This window comes from Cnephaeus nilssonii, assembly GCF_951640355.1.
Source record: "Cnephaeus nilssonii genome assembly, chromosome: 7".
In the NCBI taxonomy this organism is placed as follows: Eukaryota; Metazoa; Chordata; class Mammalia; order Chiroptera; family Vespertilionidae; genus Cnephaeus; species Cnephaeus nilssonii.
Window position 1 is genome coordinate 43,779,442 of NC_137078.1, and position 23,009 is coordinate 43,802,450.

General features: G+C 38.4%; 1 protein-coding gene across 1 annotated transcript; it reads right to left on the reverse strand.

Moving 5' to 3' along the window:
- Positions 1–9,831: 9,831 nt before the first annotated feature.
- Positions 9,832–10,212, reverse strand: LOC307102871 (large ribosomal subunit protein eL31-like; the record flags this gene model as incomplete). The annotated part of the gene is made up of 1 exon (XM_079776560.1): positions 9,832–10,212. The coding sequence occupies exon 1, from the start codon at positions 10,207–10,209 to the stop codon at positions 9,832–9,834; it is 378 nt and encodes a 125-aa protein (XP_079632686.1). The 5' UTR covers positions 10,210–10,212.
- Between the last annotated feature and the right edge of the window lie 12,797 nt (positions 10,213–23,009).

Here is a 23,009-nt window from a genome sequence, read left to right on the forward strand (position 1 = left end):
GCTCAGTGCCAGTGGATCCATGAAAGCAGTAGACATTCACATTTAGGACTTGGAAGGTCCAGATGTGCTGGGCTTCAAGTGAAGAGAGGCAGTGACAAGAGCTGGCTAGTGATATATAATCTGTCAATTGGATAAAAGAGACAGGCTCACCCTACCCTACCCAGGTTCAAGAAGAAGGATATGGGCAGACTAGACTGTTGTGGGATAAATGCATTAAGGGAACATAGTAATCATCTCACAAGAATACATTTTGATTTTTAAAAATAAGTCCATATAATACATTTTCTGCCCAAATTTCACTGCAAATATAGCTAAGATTTAGTAAAGGAAGAAATGAATGGATGAGGAAGAGAGCCCAGCCAGTGTAGCTCAATGATTAAGCATCAACCCATGAACCAGGAGGTTATGGTTCAATTCCTGGTCAGGGCACATGCCCAGGTTGTCACTCGATGGCATGCGGGAGGCAGTAATCGATGATTCTCTCTCATCATTGATGTTTCTAGCTCTCTCTCCCTCTCCCTTTCTTTCTCTGAAATAAATAAAAACATATTTTTTTAAATAGGTAGAGAAATCAACAAAGAAATAGCAATAGGAAAGGGTAGTAACCTATCTTTGTCAGAGCCTGGAGGAGCGCTCATCTGCAAGGTGGCCTGTTTCTTTGCTTGCAGTGGTTTGCTGAGTGAGGAAAAGAGGATTCCCTAATGACTGATGACAGTTCAGTCCTCTACTTGGTAATTCTAAAACCCACTTTGCATCTGAATTTGCAGAAAAGCTTTTAAAAATTGCATGGATTTCTATGCCCCCCCGCCCCCCTGCACCTACCTTTCCTATTGAATCTGAATTCTTGCATGAAAATCTCAGGGCTTTGTAGAAATCTCTGAGATCACTGTGTTACTAGGTGTTGCCTTTGGGAACTACCACTCTACTTTATGTCAGAGTTAGACAACTAACTGTAAGTTCTGATGACATGCTCATTCTAAATCCTGAACCCTCTTCCCCTGATGGGACTCCCTAAGAGCGAAAGAGAGAAAGAAGTTATCTTGCAGGCATTCCAGGAAACTGTAGTTTCTTGAAGAACTTTTTCAGTTCACAACTCTGCAAGAACTTGTTTAAGAAAAGAAAAAATGGAAATGTACCACTATAACACACAGTTTTCCTCTCTCTACTTTCTTCTTTTATTCCATTAGAATCAACCCATTAATAAGAACTTATTAAATAAATCCACACACACAGAAAAAAAATTCACACAGTATTCTACCCATCAGAATCTTTGTGGTTGTTTTTTTTTTCCCTTTAAAATAAGGCTCAGTGCATAATCTTCTCTACACAACTTTTTTCATCCTGTTAGACAGCCTTGAAAGTGAAAAACCTATTTCCATTCAAGGGGGAAAAAAGCTCCTGACTTAAAATAACTTCATGGAAAAATATAACCCAAAAGAGGTGTATCAAATGAAGGATGTTGAGCAGAAAAAGAAAACTATAGTGTCTCTAAGGAGTCTGAGAATAAGGTCTGAGCACTACAAGATGGAACCTTCCATCAGGTTGCTGTTCAACTTAATTATGTCTTAAGATGTGCACATGTGAAATTAATATTCAGGAACCTGGTGATTCAAAAAGCAGCAATCCGCCACCATTTGAATTCATAGTCTTATAATCCATCTTTTCCCATGAAACAGCTAGTACAATATGATATCAGTGCTCAGATTTCTGAAGAGAGAAAGCAGTGGCCCTATTTTTTTTTTAAAAAAAAGAATAATGCATATGTAACTTGAATGCAAAAGGGGGAAATTATGCTATTACTAAGGAGGGAAACTGCAAAGTTTCCATCTTTTTACTCCCAAACCCAGTAGAAATACCCACTTAGCTGTTTAGGTCTACTAGGAATATGATTGCACACAGACCAATGTCATACTCTTAAAACATTCTCTGAGCCTTGGGTTATGCTCATGTCTATTATAGCTTTGCTGGGTAAGAAGTGGAAACTGTAAATTAAGGATGAGGCTTAGACTAGTCTGATGGGAACTGAACTGATAATAACCCTTTTCTACCTGCCACTCCTTCCCATGGTTGCTAATAAACACTGTCCAGAGACATATGCACTAGGGAAATAAGACAAATGATTGTCCTCTCCAAGCCTCCACTCTGATACAAAGAAGCTCTGACTCCTGTTTTCCATGTCTCAGTCTCTGCTTTCCACAAATGCCTAATACAGGCCATGCCTCCCCAGCTTCCAACAAATTTTTGTTAGGCAGTCACCACATCCTTCTAGAACTTCCTGGCTGCTCTGTATTGGACACTTTTATGTGGGATCACTCAATTTCATCCTCCACATGCTGACTTGTCACTGTCAGAAGGAACTAGCTGGACATAGTAAGAAACACTTCAAGCTTTGGAGTCAGGTCTAGGCTCCATTACCCACGCATGGCCATGTGACCTTGGGTCGGTTACTTAACTACTCTGAACCCTTTCTGTTTGTCTACTTACCTAGGGAAATAGAGATGCATTTTAATAACAGGACTGTAAATATCAAATGAGAAAACAAATATGTAAAATACCTATTACTGGGACTAACATATAATACCTGTTCAGTAAATATTAGTTCCTGTCACTGCCATGGAATGCACTCCACCAAGAACAAAGTTAACACCATTGAGTTTGTGTTGTGCCGACGGACTCCATCAGGGCAGTTGACAGAATGGCAAGTCAAACTGCCCCTGTGAACATGGCAAAATCTGGCTGCTTTGCCCTCTTGATGTACAGAGCCCAGGCTCACTACCGTGCTCAAGCCACACTGGCTTTCCCTAAATTGGAACATTCTGGGCTCTTGTTTTCACCAGATTCTTGCTGATACCTTCTTCCTGGCTCTTCCTAGGACTTCTCTTTCTCCTTAGATCTCACTTGAAGTTATTTCCTCAGAGAAGTTTTTCTGACTATCTCTATCTAAAAAACAAAACAAAAAAAACTTTCTATGTATTTTATATTCCAGCATCTACTCTGTTTCTGAAGATACACCACAATCTATAATGACTTTACTTATTTGGTTGTGTTATCCTATATAATAAAAGGCTAATATGCAAATAGACTGAACTGCAGAACAACCAAACAACTGAACAACCGGTTGCTATGATGTGCGCTGACCACCAGGGGGCGTGTGTGGAACATGGTGGGTGTGGGTAGCAGGCATCAGAGTACGGAATATGGCAGAGTGAGCAGGGGTACCAGACCAAGGCAGGGAGCCGGTCACTATCATCGGGGCGAGCCTCTGGTGGTTACTAAAAATTCTTTGCTCCCGCGTGCTGTAGTCCTGCCCGGTGCTTGCACCTGCTGCGGGCACTGGCCCCGTTTGCACCCACTGTTGGTGCCTGGTGCCAGCCCCAATAACATGGTGCCGTCAGTGGGTGCAAGTGGCAGCTGCCGGCCCAATTGCCCCTCAAGGCTTCTCCACCTCCTCCTGCTCCTGAGGGACGATAGGGGCTGGCACCTGTCTCTCGCACCCAATGCTGGCGACAGCCCCACTCACATCTGCAGCCAACACCAGAGTCACTGCTCACGCCCAGCACTGGTGCTGATCACTAGGTGCCATCAGGGGGTGCGAGGGGCAGCTGCTGCCCCAATTGCCCCCATTGATGGTGCCGGCCCTGCTCGCACCCACTGCTGGTGTTGGCCCCAATTGCTCTGTGCAGTCAGTGGGTGTGAGTGACGGCAGTGGGAGTGGGGCTGCCGGCAAACAGGGGACTAGGGGCCCACAGCGGGAGGGGCCAGGCGGGGCACAGAGGATGGGCCGAAACTCACCCTTGTGCCCACTGCAGCATTGCAGCCCACAGTTCCTTTCAAGGTGCACGAATTCATGCACTGGGCCCCTAGTATAATATAATCTCCCTTAGGGTCTTTGTATTCTTTGTATCCCTCATGTCCAGGAAAGTGCTTGGTGCATAGCAGATGCACAATACAGTATTGATAAATGAATGAACAAATTATTGTCACTTCACTATTGCCTAAGTTGTGTTGTTTTGTTTTTTTTTAAAAAGCTCTTTTGGCTGCATTTTGATTTACTAGTAGATAAAGCACTGAGGGGTATTGAATCTTTTCATAGCTTTGAAAAAAAGACATTGTGAACAAGTAAAGGAAATGTTGGAGCTATGATGGCCTCTTAATAAATGCTAAATATATAATAATTATTTGTGGTGATATTTTTGTTAATTAAAGAACAGTAGCCTCAATGTTATGAGAGAGCACAGTCTTTTAATTTCCCTTTGCCTTGGTTACCTCAACTATAAAATGAGGAAGCTAATAAAATGTACATCATGTGTGCTATGAAAATTAAGTTAGTTTATAAATGTGAAGTGCTTGAACTGGTACCTGGAACACAGTCAGTGACAAAAATGGCATTGCTAGAGTCTATGGCAAAGACAATTTTAACTTAACTGATTAATTCATCTCACTGAGGCCACAGATATGAAAAAGGCAGAATCCATGCAGTGTTGGTCAACAGAGCCCTGCTGTCATACACAGGGTTAAAGAAAAATACATAGTTCTGGCTGGTGCACTCAATGGATAGAGCATTGGCCTGGGCATGGAAGGAAGGGTCAAGGCTTTGATTCCTGGCGAAGGGGCATACACTAGATTGAGGGTTCTCTCCCCAGCTCCCTCATGTCAGGGAGCATGTAGGAGGCAACCAATCAATGTGTCTCTCTCATATCGATGTTTCTCTCTGTCACTCTCTTTTCCCCTCTGTACCTTCCTTCCACTCTTTCCCTGAAAAGCAATGAGGAAAAAAATATCCTTAGGTGAGGTTTAACAAACAAAAAAAGTATATAATACCTATTCATTGAGCATTAGTATACATTAATACTGATATCACTTGACAAAATGAAAATGTTCCACTAAAATCCCTGGAGATTATATCCTCAAAAAATTTTGGAGGAAACAGTATTTTCACTAGCAACATATAACTATGAAAAATTTATTTTAAATCCATGCCAACCAAACTGATCAGAGATGACAAAATATTTAAGAATCTTCTGGTCAAATGCACACAAAGCTTTTTGGATAGAATCCATGCTAGTCAGATGTATAGTAATACATAAGTCAGCCAGTCCCTGGATTTATCTGTTATACTTTCTGCTGTGTATTATCATGACCCTTGAATAAAGATTCATTTCAGTACAATAGCTAGTAAGATTTTTTTGTATGATCCCAACACAAATACAGAGTTTTGAACTTACAATAAACTCAATGTGTCTGTTTATAAAGATAAAAAGTGTTTTTTTTAAATCCACATTAGTAGAAAACTAAAAATAGCAAATGGTCCCATATTTATATCTCAGTAGTCAGAATACAAATAAACATCCTTGGTGAAAACACATCAGTGCTTCCAATTAAGGCAATATAATTGCATGCTTTGAAGTGGAACAATGGAAAAACCTGACAATCCATTGTATTAATATGAGACACAGACTTTGGAGACATATAAAAAATAACATTTAATCTTTGTAAAGCATCTGCTTCTATATACATTTTGCATAACATTTATGTATTGTGCATAAACATACACATTATATAGATAAAGAGATAGCTGGGTAGATAAACATATGTTAAAGAGCTAGATGAAATCTGGTACAGGCCACTAATTCACTTTAGTAAGCCATTACATTGCTACCGCTGCAAGTTCTATTGTCTTCTACAGTTTCATTGTTTTCAAGAGGAGGTAGAGCTTTACACATTTAAACTCAGTCAATTAATTTACTGACCTGGCACAGATCTTTAACAACCTATCTGAAGGTTAAGGACAAAATCTCAAATAAACTAGAAAGTGGTATAGAAGCTGAGAGCACTGCTTTCTATCCTACGTGTATCTTCAAGTGTTTTATTTTATTTATAAGGCAGATTGCAATGTATAACCATTGAAGAAAAAATAATAGGTCAAATAATAATCTCTTTTTTAAGTAATAATCTTTTGTAAATAACTATTTGTAGCACCCAGTTGTTTTCCTTTTTAGGAGATTGCACAAGACAATCATTTAGTGATCAGTTCTCAAGCATCACTGTTCCCTTTCTTTGCTCTCCAAAACAACCAAAACAAGCTAAGTTTTATTTGTTAAATTATCCTATATAATAAAAGCTTAATATGCTGTCAACTGTTCGACCGGTTGCTATGATGCCCACTGACCACCAGGGGGCAGACACTCCTACCTGTAGATTAGCTTGCTGCTGGGGTCTGGTCAATCTGGACTGGGTGAGACGGCTGGACACAGCCTGGAGACATCACGTAATCACTCCCCAGCCCTGATCATGCACCGGTGGGGTCCCTCAGCCTGGCCTGCACCCTCTCGCAATCCAGGACCCCTCGGTGATGTCAGAGAGTTGGTTTCGGCCAGATCCCCACAGGCCAGGCCGAGGGACCCCAACAGTGCACGAATCTGTGTACAAGGTCTCTAGTTTGTTAAGAGTCTTGGTTTTTGGGCCACTCCCTTTCCCTACAACAGTATTTAATTGTATAAGATTTAAGTAAAATTACCACTTAGATTTCCTTATCAAGACAGATCCAGGTAATACTTTCAATAAAGGGTTACTATTAAAAACACTTTTAAAACTCAATAACAACAACAACAAATTCAATGTAAAAAAATGGACAGAGTATCTGAATAGACCTTTTTCCAAGGAATATATAAATGGCCAACAGACATATAGAAAGGTGTGCAACATCATGTAAATCAAAACCACAATAAGATATTGTCTCACACATGTTAGTATGGCTTCCATCAAAAGGACAATAAACAAATGTTGGAAAGAATGAGGAGAAAAGAGAACCCTTGTACACTATTGGTGAGAATATATATTGGTGCTACCACTATGAAAAACAGTATAGAGTTTCCTTTAAAAATTGAGACTAAAATTGTCATATGATCCAAATGTTCCCTTTCTGGGTTTTTATCTGAAAACATTAAAAATTAATTCATAGAAATATATGCCCTATGCAGCATTATTTACAATAGCCAAGAAATGGAAACAACCTAAGTGTCCATCAACAGATGAATGAAAGATGTGAGACTGTATATATATGTATGTGTATATATATATATATATATATATATATATATATATATATATACACACACATACACATATATATATACACACACACACATATATATATATACACACATATATATATATACACACATATATATAATGAATATTACTCAGCCATAAAAAAGATAAAATATTGCCATTGTGTCAACATGGATGGATCTTGAGGGTATTATGTGAAGTGAAATTAGTCAGATGGAAAGAGACAAAAATTGTATGATTTCACTCAAATGTGGAATATAAAACAAAAAAGTAACAAATTCATAGATATAGACAACAGAATGGTGGTCACCAGAGGGGAAAAAGGGTAATGAGTGGATGAATTGGGTAAAGGGAGTCAAATATATGACAATGGAAGGAAATTTTACTTTGAGTGGTGAATACTCAATAGAATATACAGATATAAATTTATAATGCTGTGCACATGAAATTTAATAATGTTATTAAACAATACTACTTCAATAAAATTAATTTTTTAATTAATTAACTTTTTTAAAAAAGAAAGATCTAGACATGGAGTTAAATAAAACTAGGATTTAGGTGAAAAAAATAATATTTTAATATCAATGTTTGTAACTTATAGTCTTTTAGAAACTCCTTTACAGATAAGATAGTGGTTATCTTAATATATAAAAAGCCAGGGCTGTCATGACCAAAACAATCAGACAGATGACTGAATACAGGCTGCATGGGGCAACAAGGAAGGCAGGGGAGTTAGTGAGGGACGACCAAACGACTGAACAGCAGGCTGCGTGGGGCAACCAGGCTGGCAAGTGGGTTAGTGATGGATGACCAAACGACTGAACAGCAGGCTGCGTGGGGCAACCAGGCTGGCAAGTGGGTTAGTGATGGATGAACAAACGACTGAACAGCAGGCTGTGTGGGGTGACCAGGCCGGCAGGGGGGGCAGTTGGGGGAGACCAGGCCAGAATGGGGGTCAGTTAGGGGCGATCAGGCCGGCAGGCAGAGGCGGTTAGGGGTGATCAGGCTGGCAGGGGGGGCAGTTAGGAGCCAGTGGTCCCAGATTGTGAGAGGGATGTCCCAGATTGGAGAGGGTGTAAGTTGGGCTGAATGGACCCCCCTCCTGTACATGAATTTTGTGCACTGGACCTCTAGTATAATATAAAAAGAAGCTTCATTAGAACATTTTAGTCTAGAATTGGAAATCAAGTAGAAGGAAAGCAGCTAGTTCAAGAGGAGACCAAGGAATTTGTCACAGTTGCCTTTAACCTAAAAATAAAAAGTCAAAGTGAGAGGCAAGTGTTTATTTGAGATTTTAAAAAAATTGCAATTTAGAGGCATAGACTCAGGCAGAAACTCAAAGGGGTTTTTATGAGAAAAAGAAGGGAAATTATCACATGAATAAGAGAAAAATATATTTTTTGGTGTGAACAAGCTAACTTATTCTTTAGTGATGCATGGCTGGTTATTGATTTTTTTAAAATGTCATTAATTACCAGTCCTTGTGATCAGGACATCTGCTTGCCTGTTAGCTTTACAAATAGTTGCTTATAAGACAATGTTGGTTTGTCACAGCTCAAAGGTTGTTTTTTTTTTTGTTTTTTTGTTTTTGCCCAGGTTCAAGGCGTGTAATGCAATTCCTTTGGAATGGCTGCCTTGACTCCATTTTAAAATGGTTCCATTTCTGCCAACTTTTTATACTTTGCGCACATCACAAATAGATAAGTTACAGTTAGGACAGTTTTATTTTAATTCCAATCTCTCAACCTCTGCCACAATCACAACAAATACTCTTCTAACATTTTTCTCTTTGTTTGTTTTTAACATGAAAAAAATTCTTAAGCTATTTTGTAGTACATAAAATTAATTATTTATAATATTTGAACCATCTTCCATTAGAATTGAAAGCCCTACAATACAAGCCTGCCACAGTATTCCAGGTTGGAGTAAGTTTTTGTAATGTAAAATGTTATGACATAAAATTGATTTATTCATAATCTGCACTGCTTTTGTTGTGAAATATTTAATGCTGTGGATGTAGATTCTTTAGTAAAATGCACTGCATTGAACCCAGAGATGTACTTTATGTAACAGTTACTAAGGATTTTACAAAGTACCTCTGAAACTCTTCCTGGTACTCATGATTAAAGTTTCAGCCTGACAGTCCAAACAATAAAAATCAAAATAGCCATCTCACATGCAAAAGGTGTGCTTCAGGGTGTGGCCACGCACATAGTTCCTGCCTTGCCAAGACCATTGTGGCAACTGAGCATTCCGGGTTTCATTGTTCCTACTGTCAATCTATAACATCAATCTATAACATCCATCAACAGAATTTTGAGCACAAGTTTTAAAAATTGAGACTAAGATGTAATTGATCAGTAATAAGTATTCACCATCCAAGAAACTGAGTCAAGATGTAGCATGGTTAAAGGCATTAATTTAATTTTTAAATAATTTTTAATAAATGAATAATTTAGGGTTGAGCTATACTGTTTCTGCTCTGACTGCCTCTCTTTTTATCATGCTTTGCTTTATCACACTTCACAGATGGTGCATTGTTTACAAATTGAAGGGGGAGACCCTCCACCAGCAAAAAGATTACGACTTACCTTACTGCCATGGTCTGGAATCAAACCAATAATATCTCCAAGGTACGCCTGTACCTAGAGTCCTATCATACTGTACTGAGTTTAGATCTCTCTCTCTCTCTCTCTCTCTCTCTCTCTCTCTCTCTCTCTCTCTCTCTTGCAGTTGTATAACTTTATTCAACCATCACCATTAGTTCTCATCCACATCAATGGTCTGTAGATTTTTGAAAGTGGTGAAAGGCACATAGGTGACCAATGTATACAGCTTGTTTAGTGAATCTTCATCCTCTTTACGTTTTCTGGACAAACGTACCCGGATATGATATGGGACATTCCTTATGCCTTTGGCCCAGACAGCTTTGTTGAGCCTGGTGTCAATGCGCACGTCTGGAGTCCCCATCTCCTTCATGGCAAATTTCCGGGTCTCCTTGAGTGCCCGAGGGGCACGCCTCTTGAAACCCACGCTGTGGGTGCGCTTGTGGATGTTGATGGTGAGCTTCCTGGTCACCACCTCGTTGATGGCGGAGCGGCCCTTCTTCTTCTCGCCACCCTTCTTTGCGGGAGCCATCGTGCCCGGCAAGTTGGAAAAGTAGATGTCTCTTTAACACAGATGGTTTGGCTACTACATATATCCTGGAGGGAAAGTAATCATTGTTTTCTTTAAAAAAATTGTTTTTAATTGGTTATTCTTCAATGTCACACGTAGCTGGAGATAAATATTTTAAAAAGAACATTTATTCCTTTTTAAGAACGATAAAGAAGTTAAAGTTTACTAAGATAAAAAATATGAGGGGGTATGCAAGTAAAGTAGGAGCAGCCATCAGTAGTCAAATGGCATCATCATGCCGGGAAAGTTCAACAATTACCATCTGCCTATGAATCCCCTGGACAACTTTTCAGGGGTTAAAACTTCGTGTTTCAGACTCTGTAACAGTAGGAAAATCATTCTGCTGGCTTATTCAGGAGTCTTTGTACAGTCTGAGAGACATTTGAAGTGTTGTGGCAGGATCAGAGTCAGAAGTTTGAAAGCTTTGGCATTTCTGGGCTAAGCCATCTCATAAACTAAGATGGAATTACAGCAAGCCACAAATAATAATGCATTAACTTTTAATTTGCCATTGTCTTAAAAGTCTGAAGGACTCTGAGAAGTTGAACAAAAGGCCACTAAGAATAAGCTGCTAGAAATACACTCCAAAGAAGAAAGTAAACAATGAACCTCAAATAGTTCAAGGCAAGGCACACTAACAGTGTATGGGACCAAAAATAAAAGTGTGAAGAGAAACTAAAAAGCTTTGAGACTGGCCTTTAGGATGGTGCATATGAGAGGGGGAAGAATTTCTAGTTAAAGCCTTTCAAGATCCAACACATTACACTTTTTTTGATGGCCAATAGTATCATTCTGACCTTGACTGCTGCTGCAGAAAATAGAGGGGCATTCAAATGTGGCCATGCATTTGCTCCACGTCAGTCAGACACTGAAGATAATGATGGCCCAAGAATAGAGGTCCTTTTGTAAAATTCTTTGTTCTCTGTGGGAGAAAAATCTGAGAAATAGTCTCTATTATAACCCGAAGAGCACTCTTTCTTACAGTCCATAATAGTGGAGAAAGGGAAGAGTGTTATTAAATGAGGGGAAAAGTTTACTGAGGGAAATAAATACATAGAGAAACTTCAGTTTATTGCATGCCATTATAGCCTAGGATTCCATAAGATACTTTAACTATGTGAAGTTATTTAAATCTAAAAACACTCAGAGGTAGTAATTATTATTTCTATTCTGCAGACATGAAAACAGAGATGGAGAAGAGTAAACCATTTGCCAAAGGCCATTTAGTGACTGAGGGATAGAAGCAAGATTTTCACCACAATCTGTTGAGTCCAAACCCCCAGTTTTTAACCATTATCTTTTTCTACCCATTATTAAACCTCAAGAGTTGTGGGATCATCTCTAGTAAGTCCTATCTTTCCATCCAGTGACTGTAGGCAAATGTTATCTAGAACATCCTTAGTCTCACTGCAAGCTTTAGAGAAATAGCTGACTTCTAGATGGTTCTTAAGAATTACCTATGAAGGTCATTCACTCTCAAGCTTCACCCAGCCCTTCTACCAATTAAGTTCTAAAGGACCGCAAGATGAACTCATTCTACTCAAATGACAAAGGTCCTGGTGAAGAGAATCAGACCACAGCAGCTCATCTAGCATCTGAAAGGCTTCACCCTCATTAAACCAAGAGCCGTGACAGAAAAGCTCCACATTCCTCTGAGAGGAATAACCCCCAATGCAAATCCATCTCCCTGAAAGGTCAAAACCTTTGCAGAGGTTATTTTAATACCAAACAGTTAACCAAAACAATTAAGGAAGACCCTCACCTACGATGATCAAGTAAAGTGGAATATTCAATTTCTCTTATTTGGGCATTATTTCAAGGGTTTGTAATGGAATAATTCTGTTCTCAAAATGGATTCATTCATCTGGTGGAGAGCCCTCATGTAAAATCATGTTAACAGATTTTTTTTTAATTTTTCTGCAAAATGAACAAAGACTGTTTTATACAAATACCTCCTTCGATAATAGTATAAAAAGTATAACTTTGTGTTAAGTCTCCGTTTGACCTCAGTAAGATTAACTATTCACAACAGAAAGCCATTTTAAATGCAGCATTTGGGAGGGATCATCCATCACAGAGACTAACACATTCTCCATGCTAGACTGAAGCTTAGAACTTAATGGCAAGTTATTGACAGCTTTCGTCTTCACAGCTGCCCCTGGAATCTGTTAACAAGTCTGTTCTTCTGACAGGCAGATACTAGAAGAAACTCACAGTAATCCAATGAACACATTAAAAGAAATTCAACACTCTAAAAAACTATGCCTTCATTCTGTTGAACTAAGTAAATATATCTTTTAGTGGTCATCAACCAAGTATATTTAACAAATCTAGCTGTATAGTTTTTTATTACCTTTAATAAACTATTTCTGGCAAACAAATAGTGAAAAGAACTCAATGTGTCAGAATTTCCAAATTCTTTTTCTTTTTTAAATTGCAATTCTCATATTGCAGTTCTACCATCATTTATGTCAGCAGCTGCCTATTAAAATTTACATAGTTTAATAACATACTATCTTGATTAATTCTCAAAACAATCTTCTATGATAGGTACTATTAATCCTTTTTCTTTTTTGCAGATAAGTAAACTGAAGCTTTGAGAAGTTAAGGAACATGCCTGGCTTATACTGTTAGGTATTGGTAGAATAACCAATTCTTCCCCCACTTCAATAAGGGGGAAGAATTGGTTATTCTACCAATTCTTCTATACTTTTCCATGATATAGAGAACCAGCCTTACAATTGAAGTGAGAATAAATATTTTTCTATGTTAATGTGAATTAACAACAGTATCCTTTTAAAATTATATGTACTGAAGTAAAAGTAAGTTGAAATCAAATTTTCGTACAGACATTTTTAGCATAAGTCCTACATAATTTATATATATATGTAATTCTGATAAAGTTCAAATATAAATATGTACATATTAAATAAATCATTGCTAAATAGATAAAAGTAGGCAGTCTCCATTGTAAAAAAAAAAAAAATCTGAAAGACTGAAATAAACTCTCTGTCAAATTTCTGGCCACACTGTCATCATCACTACACTCATCATCAGCATTTCACCAGTCTTTAAATTTCCACTCTAAGTCATGTTCTTGAGTTGAGGCATCAAAGACTTTCATTAAAACTACATGTTATTGGGTGAGGTTGGGGGTGAATCACAGTAAATCATTATAAACCACTAATATTCTGCAATACTGTTTAACTAATTGTAATCACCTAGCAGGTCCTTGAAGAACTAGATCACCCAGAACAAAAACAGGTAAGTTCAATACTAGAAGATGGAAAAGGGAAAGGTTAAAAGAGTTCATAAGTTCGTTATTTCTAAAATATACATCTGAATTTATTCTGCCTGGTTTGTCTCAGGATGATGGGATTGGGTATTGAATGTATTAATGCACACAGCATTGTAATCATACACATATTTCCATATCCTACAGCATATAGAACAGCTCGTCCTCAGCAGAGCCCCGCCTCCCCATGATGACCCTAGACTTTGCAGATTGTCGGGGCTGTTTCTCATGATGCCATCTATACATGGCTCTTCAGAGAACATTTTCTGTCACCTTTTCTTCTTTCAAGTTCTATTCTCTGTTACTTTTTTTCTGTCATGGGGTAAATGTAGTGGAAGTGGCAGCTAAGGGTACATTTTTCATTTATAAACAATAATTGCATATTTGTGAGTAAGCAATCACCTAAATATCAAAGGCAGGTCCCAGGCTGGTGCCAGACATAATAGCAGAGCTTATACTGAAACAGCTCCTGGAATCACAAACCACCTATCACAGGATCTCCTCTGAATACTCCTCTTTGTCTACCCTATACTTAAATAGAGTATGAAAAACTAGAGGATAGTTATTTGGGCTATGCATTATTTTAAAATGTGTTTTAATAACAATTCCATGTTTTGGGGGGATTAACTTTTCCAATAGTTCCATAGTTTTCTCTATGTTTGTCCAGATAGTCACATATCTCTGCATTCTAGTGTTAAAAAATAACAGGTTTAGCAATGATCCTGGGCTATTCCCTCTAACAACATTGCTGAGGCCATGAAATCATCCACAGTGTTCACCCAGGTCTGTTCAACCAATAACAAGTCAAATGTCTACAAATTTAAAATGTCTTAACATTAGCTTTTCACTTTAAAAATGTGTAGAGTTTTGGCCCTTAAGAATTACTTCTCTCAAATAGTTAATATCCTTATTATCTAGAGATCACATATTAAAACCTTGAAAAATACTGAAAACTCAAAAAATAAAGGGTAAGGACAGGTCACAAAATGAGGAAGCACAACTAGAATAAAAACTGTTCAAAATTGTTTAGGGTATTTTTAATAAAAGAAAAATCATGTAACACCCCCAAAAAACATATTTAACCTGCAACTTTTAAATTACACAAAATAAAATTATGGTTGAAGGTATAAATTGATCAAGGATTTTGGAAATTAGTTTAGCTATAATACGTGTCAAATGTATGAAAACAGCCTTTGAACCCAAAGAAATAAACCTATATATGAGGGACAAAACACGTAAAAATTGGCTTATCACCGAATTTGTCCTAATATTTGAAAACTATAATCTAATATCCAACAATAAGGGGAGAGCTATGTAAATAGAGTTACAGCTACTTCATTGTAATACAAGGTTAGAAATGAGATGAGAAAAGACTTGTGAAATGAGGGATAACTGTTGAAGTGGAGTGGTAGTTACATGAGTTTATTATGCTTTCTTTTATAAAAAGGAAATTCCTTAAACTATAACTTTATAAGGAAAAGAAAATGCATGTGTGTTGGGAGAAAAAATATAGAAGGATAGGAAGAAATACAACAAAAGGCTAGTAGTAAATAAGTTTTCTTTTACAGATAATTTTTAGAGCAGTTTTAGGTTACAATAAAATGGAAAGTAGAGTGCAGAGATTCCTCTATGTCCCCTGCCTCTACACATGTAGTCTCCCCCCATGGTCAACATCATTCACCAGAATGGTATATTTTTTACCAAAGATGAACTGACATCATAATCACCCAAAGTCCACTGTTTACTTAAGGGTTCCCTCTTGTTGATGCACATTTAATGGGTTTGGACAAATATACATTGACATATATCCATCATTACAATATCAGACAGAGTATTTTTACTACCCTAAAAATCTTCTATGCTCTGGCTATTCATGTCTCCTCCTCCTCCTTTACCCCTGGCAACCACTGAGCTTTTCGTTGTCCCCATGGTGTTGCTTTTTCCAGAATGTCATACAGTTGGAATCATATAGCATGAACAAGCTTTTTAAAAATTTTTTAGAATCTGCATTATAATCATTTGCAAATCAGCATTATCCTCTTCACAAAACCCATGGAAACCATGAGAATTCCTCCATGAAAGTAAAGAAGGTATTGATAAAATAAAGCCTTCGGGAAGATAAAGAAAGCTGATACATTAATAATAATAGTTCAGCAACAGAACTCTAGAAGAAAAAAACTAATTTTAAAGAAATATTATAAGTGAAAGAATGGTTTCTTTTCATAAACAAAATTCTTGGGAACATATCTGCCCTTGGCAATGAAGCTCTTTGGCAGACTCAGAACCAAGGCTGGATTGTGGACAAGGAAGAGATAGAGAACAAAGAAGAGGAAGAGCCAGATAGCTACTCAATAACTGAATATTTCAGGGGGAAAATAAGAATGCTTTATGCACAAAGTTGTTTTTTTTTTTTAAAGAAAGAATAGACAAATATGGTCTATAAGACGTTGCTGAGCTGATTTTATAATATTTCCGATCTGGGGAATCTGAAAGGACTCCTATTGTTTTCCAGCCTTTCAGTATACTTTGGAAAGGAACCATGACCTGAGGTATTGTTGTCTTTGGAGACCAAGAGCAATGCAGTTCTCTGCTATCATTCCTCTGATCCTCTCCAATTATAACCCATTGCAGGCAGTTATGTGTGGCCTTTGCAGCCTGGTGACTACTAAATAATTGGAGTTGAGATGTCAAATATTTCCCTAATGAGCTCAAGGTCCAAAGTAAATCCTGTACTGTAACCACAATAGTGAGGCATTTCAATGTGTCTGCTCATGATGGGTTAGAGCTGTTATGCCTCCAAAAACATGTATGTGATTCCTTAGGGGCGGGGGTGGGGGGCCAAAGAAAGAAAATCAGAATAAAAAAGAAAGGAATCTCTTTCTGTGATAATTAAGAGGACTATCATTTTTAAATTGTTACTTCTATCACTTAGGTTTAGAGACTCAGCCCTAGAATGATTGATTCTGAATGTTTCTAATCTAATTCTTTTCTAATCTAACTAAATTTAGAAAGCTGGAGAAAAAAAAAAAAAGGACTCTTTGGAAAACAAAAGATACCATAAGCCCTCTTCAGAAATGGCTAATATATTGGTGGAAGCTTTGCTCTTTTTGACAAAGGGGTACCTGGCACCTGTAAGCACAGATAAACACAGGTGTTACTTCTAAACACAGCCCAGCCTCATCCACCAATGCATGCTCCAGGTTGCTGCCTGTTCTGTCACGCTGAGGTGAAGGTGAACCAGAGAGAGCTGTCACTCCCAGCCTGGACGACTCTGACGGCAGTAAACTTCTTTTCTAAATGAGCAGTTAGACCTGAACAAAGATATTGATGGTGCTTGCTACCCTAACATTTAAAGGAACAATATGGTGATTAAGGTCTATCATTATCATAAATAAAGAAGCCAGAGTCTCACAGCTTTGGTTAAAGGTCATTTCTGAGACTCCACTAGAGCTGGTTGATATGGTCTTCAAATCATGAGACCATTATAGCAAGAATGTGGAAGTTTTAAATTAACAGATTGCATTAGAAAGTAATTTTATGTAGTTCCTCCTCCTCATTGAAACAATCATTATAAGCAACCCCTGGTATTATGAACATAGCTATTTGAACTATGTTTTATTACACACAAGCTTTCCAATCCTTTGAATCAGCATGCTGGCTTGGGAGCAGGCTTTGCCTCACTATTTGGAACGTGGACACGTTTGTGCTTGTCTCTTTTTATTGCTTTGGGGATTTTCCCAATGTAAATCCTCCTGGAACTCCGCTCTCCAGCTTCGTACAGATGTGCTGTAACTGACTCTTTGTTTATAATCCTGTATCCAGTATTTTTTTAAATGGGAGTAGACAGATTAGACACACTTCTAAGGGACCTATTGTGCATTGTGAGTACTGTGTGCTTAATTGCAAAAAGAAAAAAAAAAAAACAGCTGCTTAATTTATGGATATCAGCAATAGGGCCAGCAATTTCGACATGGAAAGTAGAACTCTCATCATTCATAAAGTTGGCAAGAGTTTCTTCTGAATTTCAGACTGAACAAGAATCTCTTTGTTTTTCTCCAATTACTTTTTCAAACAACTAAATTGAGTGCTCATGGAAGGTGCTTGTTTTTCTAAGTGAAGTCCTCTATTTCACCAGTGAACAGGTGCAACAGAGGGAGTGGCATTTAAAGCATTACAAATGCCTCCAAATTCCACGTGCATGCCTTAAACTTAATCTAGATGTTTCTAGGGATCGATAAAGTTGAGCCTCTGGGACCTTTGTCTATTCTTTGACATTATCTATAAAACCACCAATTACAACGGTAATTTTTCAGAATCAGCTAGGCCTGGAAAAAAACACATTACTTCTCTAATGTATTACATCACACAATTTTGACTCATTTCCTTCTGTACTTGGTCCAGAGCTATCAATATTGTAGGGACCTCTCAAGGACCTCCAACTAAAACAGAGATGGTGTGTTGAAGATGGCAAGGGCAAGGCCAAGGCCAAAGACTCTTTTCTTGGCCTTGCCTTTTTTTTCTCCTGATTCTTTTTCTGACCTTTCCTTGGGCCAAATGCACCATTTATCTTCCAAACAGTAAATATTTGGGGGAATGGTCTGGTGGCATGAGGCAGCTCAAAATGATCCATATCTTGATGTGTCAGCTACAGTTTTTCCAGACATTATGAGAACTCAATTTTACTTTCTTGTGACACTGTCTTTGGAGTCTCAAGACTTGGAATCTTGTTGAAATAAGACTATGTGGAACAATAAGTAATTACTGTCTCAAAAAATAAAAATCTCTTGGGTGGGATTCAGAAAGGACTTGCTTTAATTATGAAAATATTTTCAGAGGCAAATAGTCCTAAAGTGGAGTTTCAATGTATCATGATGTATCTTTAGCATGAAACAATGTCAGAAGAGTAAGTCATGAGAAGTACCTGTTCAACAATAAGTAAAAGGAATCAGAAAAGCAAACACACGCACATGGAAAATGTTGTTTTTAAAAATAAAAATGTCAGTTCATTAAACAGAGACATTCCATCCTAAATTATTCCTCCAGAGCTTCTAAAATTCCCAAATGCAACAGATTTAGGGTTACTAATAATTGAGTCTGGATTCATGCCCACAAATTGAAGATAACATGTTCCCATATCCCATTACTAATTCCTTTAACAAGTCTTCCTCTGAATATTTTTTCACTTTTTAAAGTTCACTTTTGGCTACTGAACTTGCATTTACCAGAGCAGTTTCATAGGAGGCACCTCAACTTATTTCTGCCCAAGTATTTGGGAGGCTGCTGTTTAATAAGATGTCTCAGTCTGGCCTGAATGACTCAGTAGTTGAGGATGGACCTATGAACTAGGAGGTCACAGTTTGATTCCTCGTCAGGGCACATGCCCAGGTGCAGGCTCTATCCCCAGTGTGTAGCGTACAGGAGGCAGCCAATCAATTAATTTTTTTCACCATTGATGTTTCTATCTCTCTCTCCCTCTCCCTTCCTCTCTGAAATCAATAAAAATATATTTTAAAAAAAAGATTTCCCAATTGATATGGTCACATGCTTTAGCATAAAGCCAGTTTTACTGGTACATAGCCACATTTGGATTTGTAATGTGAGGATAATATACTTCTGGATACATAAAGATGCATATAAATGAAAATTCAGCTACATATCCAGAACCTTATGGAGAAGTAGGCATTTTTTTCACTTAGTTTGATAAGCCAGAACCTACAGTGAAAACATGAATCAATGATAGTAACTTCAGTTTGAATGTATTATGTGTTTGTTTTCCTGAACTGCTCATAGACTAGGCTCCAACTTAGGATACCCTTACATAGGTAATTTTTAAAACAATTACCACTGGGCTAGTTCTTGTTCCAATTCTGTCACTAATTAGCTTTAGAAGCTAAAGCAAGATACAGCTTCTCAGCCGATTTATTCATTTCCTCATGCACAAGATAATAATAACTGACTTACATTCCTCACAGGGTTAATGTGAAGCTCAAATGCTACCATACAAGGGAAAAGCACTTTAATAAAAACACCATCTAAATACATAGAGCCATTATTTATACCCCCCCAAAAATCTGATTGTTGGACTGTCAATCCAATGTTCATGAGATTTAAACTGAAAACATATACTAGCATATTAGAAATGCAACCTTTTTATTTGATTTTAAAGAGAAGCCAATGGGAAGCCTCATCTGGTTATGATGTTTACTCATTCCATAAATACTTATTTAACTCCCATCATTCCTCAACTCTTTTGTTAGTTGCCAGTTACAAAGTGATATATAAACTTGCCTGCATGGAGCTTAGAGTCTGATGGAGGGGAGGGGGCTGAATATTAAGCAGATAATCATACTAATTACATAACTGAAATCATGACAAAGAGTTCTAAAGGAGAAGTACATTTTGAGAGTACACACTATATTTCAGGTTTTGATGAAATTTTCTAAGACTGAGCTGAGACAGGTAGGAGTTACCCAAATAAACACAAATGGCAAGACTGCAGGCAGAGAAAGCATATGGATGAGATCTTGACACAGAAAAAATAAGGGACAGAATGGAGCTGGAAGACAATAGAAATGTAGGGAGAGGTAAGGTTACACCAAAACCTAGAAATCAGGGATTTGGAATAGATGGGAAATTTTTTAACATGGACAGAAAGAAATCTAGAATTGTAAATAAAAACTCGTAATTTCCTTTTTTTGAGTACACAATTTAAAATGCATTATTGCAGCCTTTTAAGTCTTTTGTCCTGGATCAGTGATGGTCTCATTGTGTTCTCTGAAATCCTAGAGTTCTCCAGCACTGCCTTAGCAAGGGCTTGAGGTAGGCTAGGTGCAGGAAGGAGGGCAGGGAGGGCCCAGGCCAGCAGCATCACATGGCTCCATCCACAAACCACCCTGCCCCCTGCTACCACCCAACACTGTTGGTTTATATATTGGACTTCTATATAAGAATCATTAAAAGGATTCCAAAGTCAAGGAAGGCAGGATAGTAGTTAGTAGTGGAGGGTGAGAGGAGAGAGAGAGAGAGAGAGAGAGAGAGAGAGATCTTTCATGAACAATAAGGTTATTTATAGATGACCACCATCCACATTTTCTTCTTTCTCGCCTAGAGGAGTTGGTGTTTTGTTTTCCAAGAGCTTATCATCACTTTCTCTGCTGACTGCTTGCCCATGGATCATCATATTATATCAGATCATTTGTCTTAAAATGGGGTCTAACGCGCTAGTCCACAGAGCCCCAGGAAATCTGGGATGCCTCAGGAGGCAGGCTTCTGCGTAGAGTCTTTTATGGAAGCGAGAGCCTTCTTTTTTCACTGGGTGATACTAATTTGCCTTGACTGTGGTGATACTTCCTCGGGCTTTCCTTTCTGAGGTTTTAAAACCTTTTTATTGCAACTTCCAGGGCTTTGTTCTGGATGGTTGATGGTGTTCTGAGACCTGGGGAGAGAGGAACAGCAACCGTGGTACATATTGTAAAGAAAAGAAATATGGATGCTGAGCTTCATCTCCAGACTGAAAAAAACAGTGCCAGTGACCGCTGGCTGACTCACAGGAAGTAGGAGGGACACAGCCATGCCCTCCCCTACCCGCTCTTGCTCTGTCCCTCAGGTTAGCTGAATGAAGGCTGACACTGATACAAAATGGACACAGGCTTGGCAAACCTGCAAAAGGTAATAAAGAAAGTATAAGGCTTCAATCCCAGAGGTTTTGATCCCAGAATCTCCTCAGGGAGCCAGTATTGCTGATCCATTTATTATTTTCTGTCTTTCTCATCCGTGATGGAATTCTATAGCCTCTCTCTGCCCAGGTCAGCACACTGGCAATCCCAGGCCAAATCATACATCTGTGAAGCTGCCAAATTTTACCATACGTTTTGTGGCTCAAAGTCTTCCAAAATGACCAAGTCTAGTCTTACTAGTAATTTGTCAAAGGGAGAAAGGTATTATTATAGCACGGAGGAAGATGGTGGTGTCAGCACCTAACTTGGAGAAACTTTCTCATTCCCGGATCACCAGTTCAAACTAAAACAGTCCAAGACAAGTTGTAAAGTCCAACCTGTATGCTTTAGTTTTAAGATCTCAGTAAACAATATGACCTACTTCACTGATGTGGCAGAGAAAAGCATACTTACCCAATATTGCACATGCTGACCAAAAATTTCTAGACTCCCTTGAAGGTAGGTTAGGGCCACTGACCCTTGCGTCCAATAGGCTGGGAGCTGAAGAGGTACTCTGGTCTGACTCCCTTAGGAGTGGCTGTGAGTCCACACAATCTTTCATCTGCTTCCTGAGCAATCAGAAGCCAGCTGGCAAGCCGAGAGGCTACATAAATGAAGGCTGCTCTGAGCTCAATACTCTGCAGGGTCGGCTTGAAAAAGTCACTTTTTTTAGTCCCACTGGGATTTCACTTTTCTGCATCAACTAATACAAACCACAAGACTAATTTAAGGCAAGTCTTCTCTTATACCGCCTGTGCTTCCAGTTCTCCATGCACTCACCACCATTTCTCCCTGTTGTGATTCTCTTGTGTCTTAGGACTGATTTCAGGCCTCTTCATTCTCTCGAGCCTACTTTCTCAAGGATTACCACTGAGAGAGCTGGAAATACCAAACATTTCTTCTTGGTCTTTATCTTCTTTTACTGCCCTAGGATATTTGGCACTCCACATTGAAAACCACTTTGTCGTTCTTTAAATTTTCTTTTCCCTGTGTGTATTTTTTAAGGCTAACATCCAGGCTACTCTCCAGCCTTGTGAATCACATCCTCTGAGTGTGGGGCCCAGGCATCAGCATCTTTTTAAAATATGTTTTTATTGATTTCAGAGAGGAAAGGAGAGGGAGAGAGAGAGAAACATCAATGATGAGAGAGAATCGCTGACCTGCCGCCTCCTGCACATCCCATAATGGGGATCGAGCTTACAATCTGGACATGTGACCTGACCTCCTGGTTCATAGGTTGGTGCTCAACCACTGAGCCACATCAGCTGGGCTTCCCTGTATTTTTATGACTCTATTAAATGAATCCACCAAAAAATATTTGTTGAGCAACTACATACATTAAAACTATGTCCTTTACTCTGTTCCATTTATACTTCCACACTGAGAAATCATATAGCTTTATCCAAATATCCCCTAAGTTTTAGTTTCCTAAAATATGACATAGTGTTTATAAAGGAACCTATGATCAAGCATGAAATTTAGAAGTTGCTGAGTCTTATGTCATTGCATCATCTTAGTAGACAATGACCTAAGAATGTGGCAGAGAAAAGCATATTTATCCAATATTGCACATGCTGCCTGAAAATTTGATTGAGGCTAGCGAGATAATGACAGATGCTCCAAGAACTGGATATTAATGGTATAGAAGAGAAATTTTTTGTGGTATAAGAAACAGAAGAAACCAAGGGGCTCATAGATTGCTGTGTTGTCAGGGGATGGGATTATAAGGTAGAAGAGTCCTGGGTACTGAC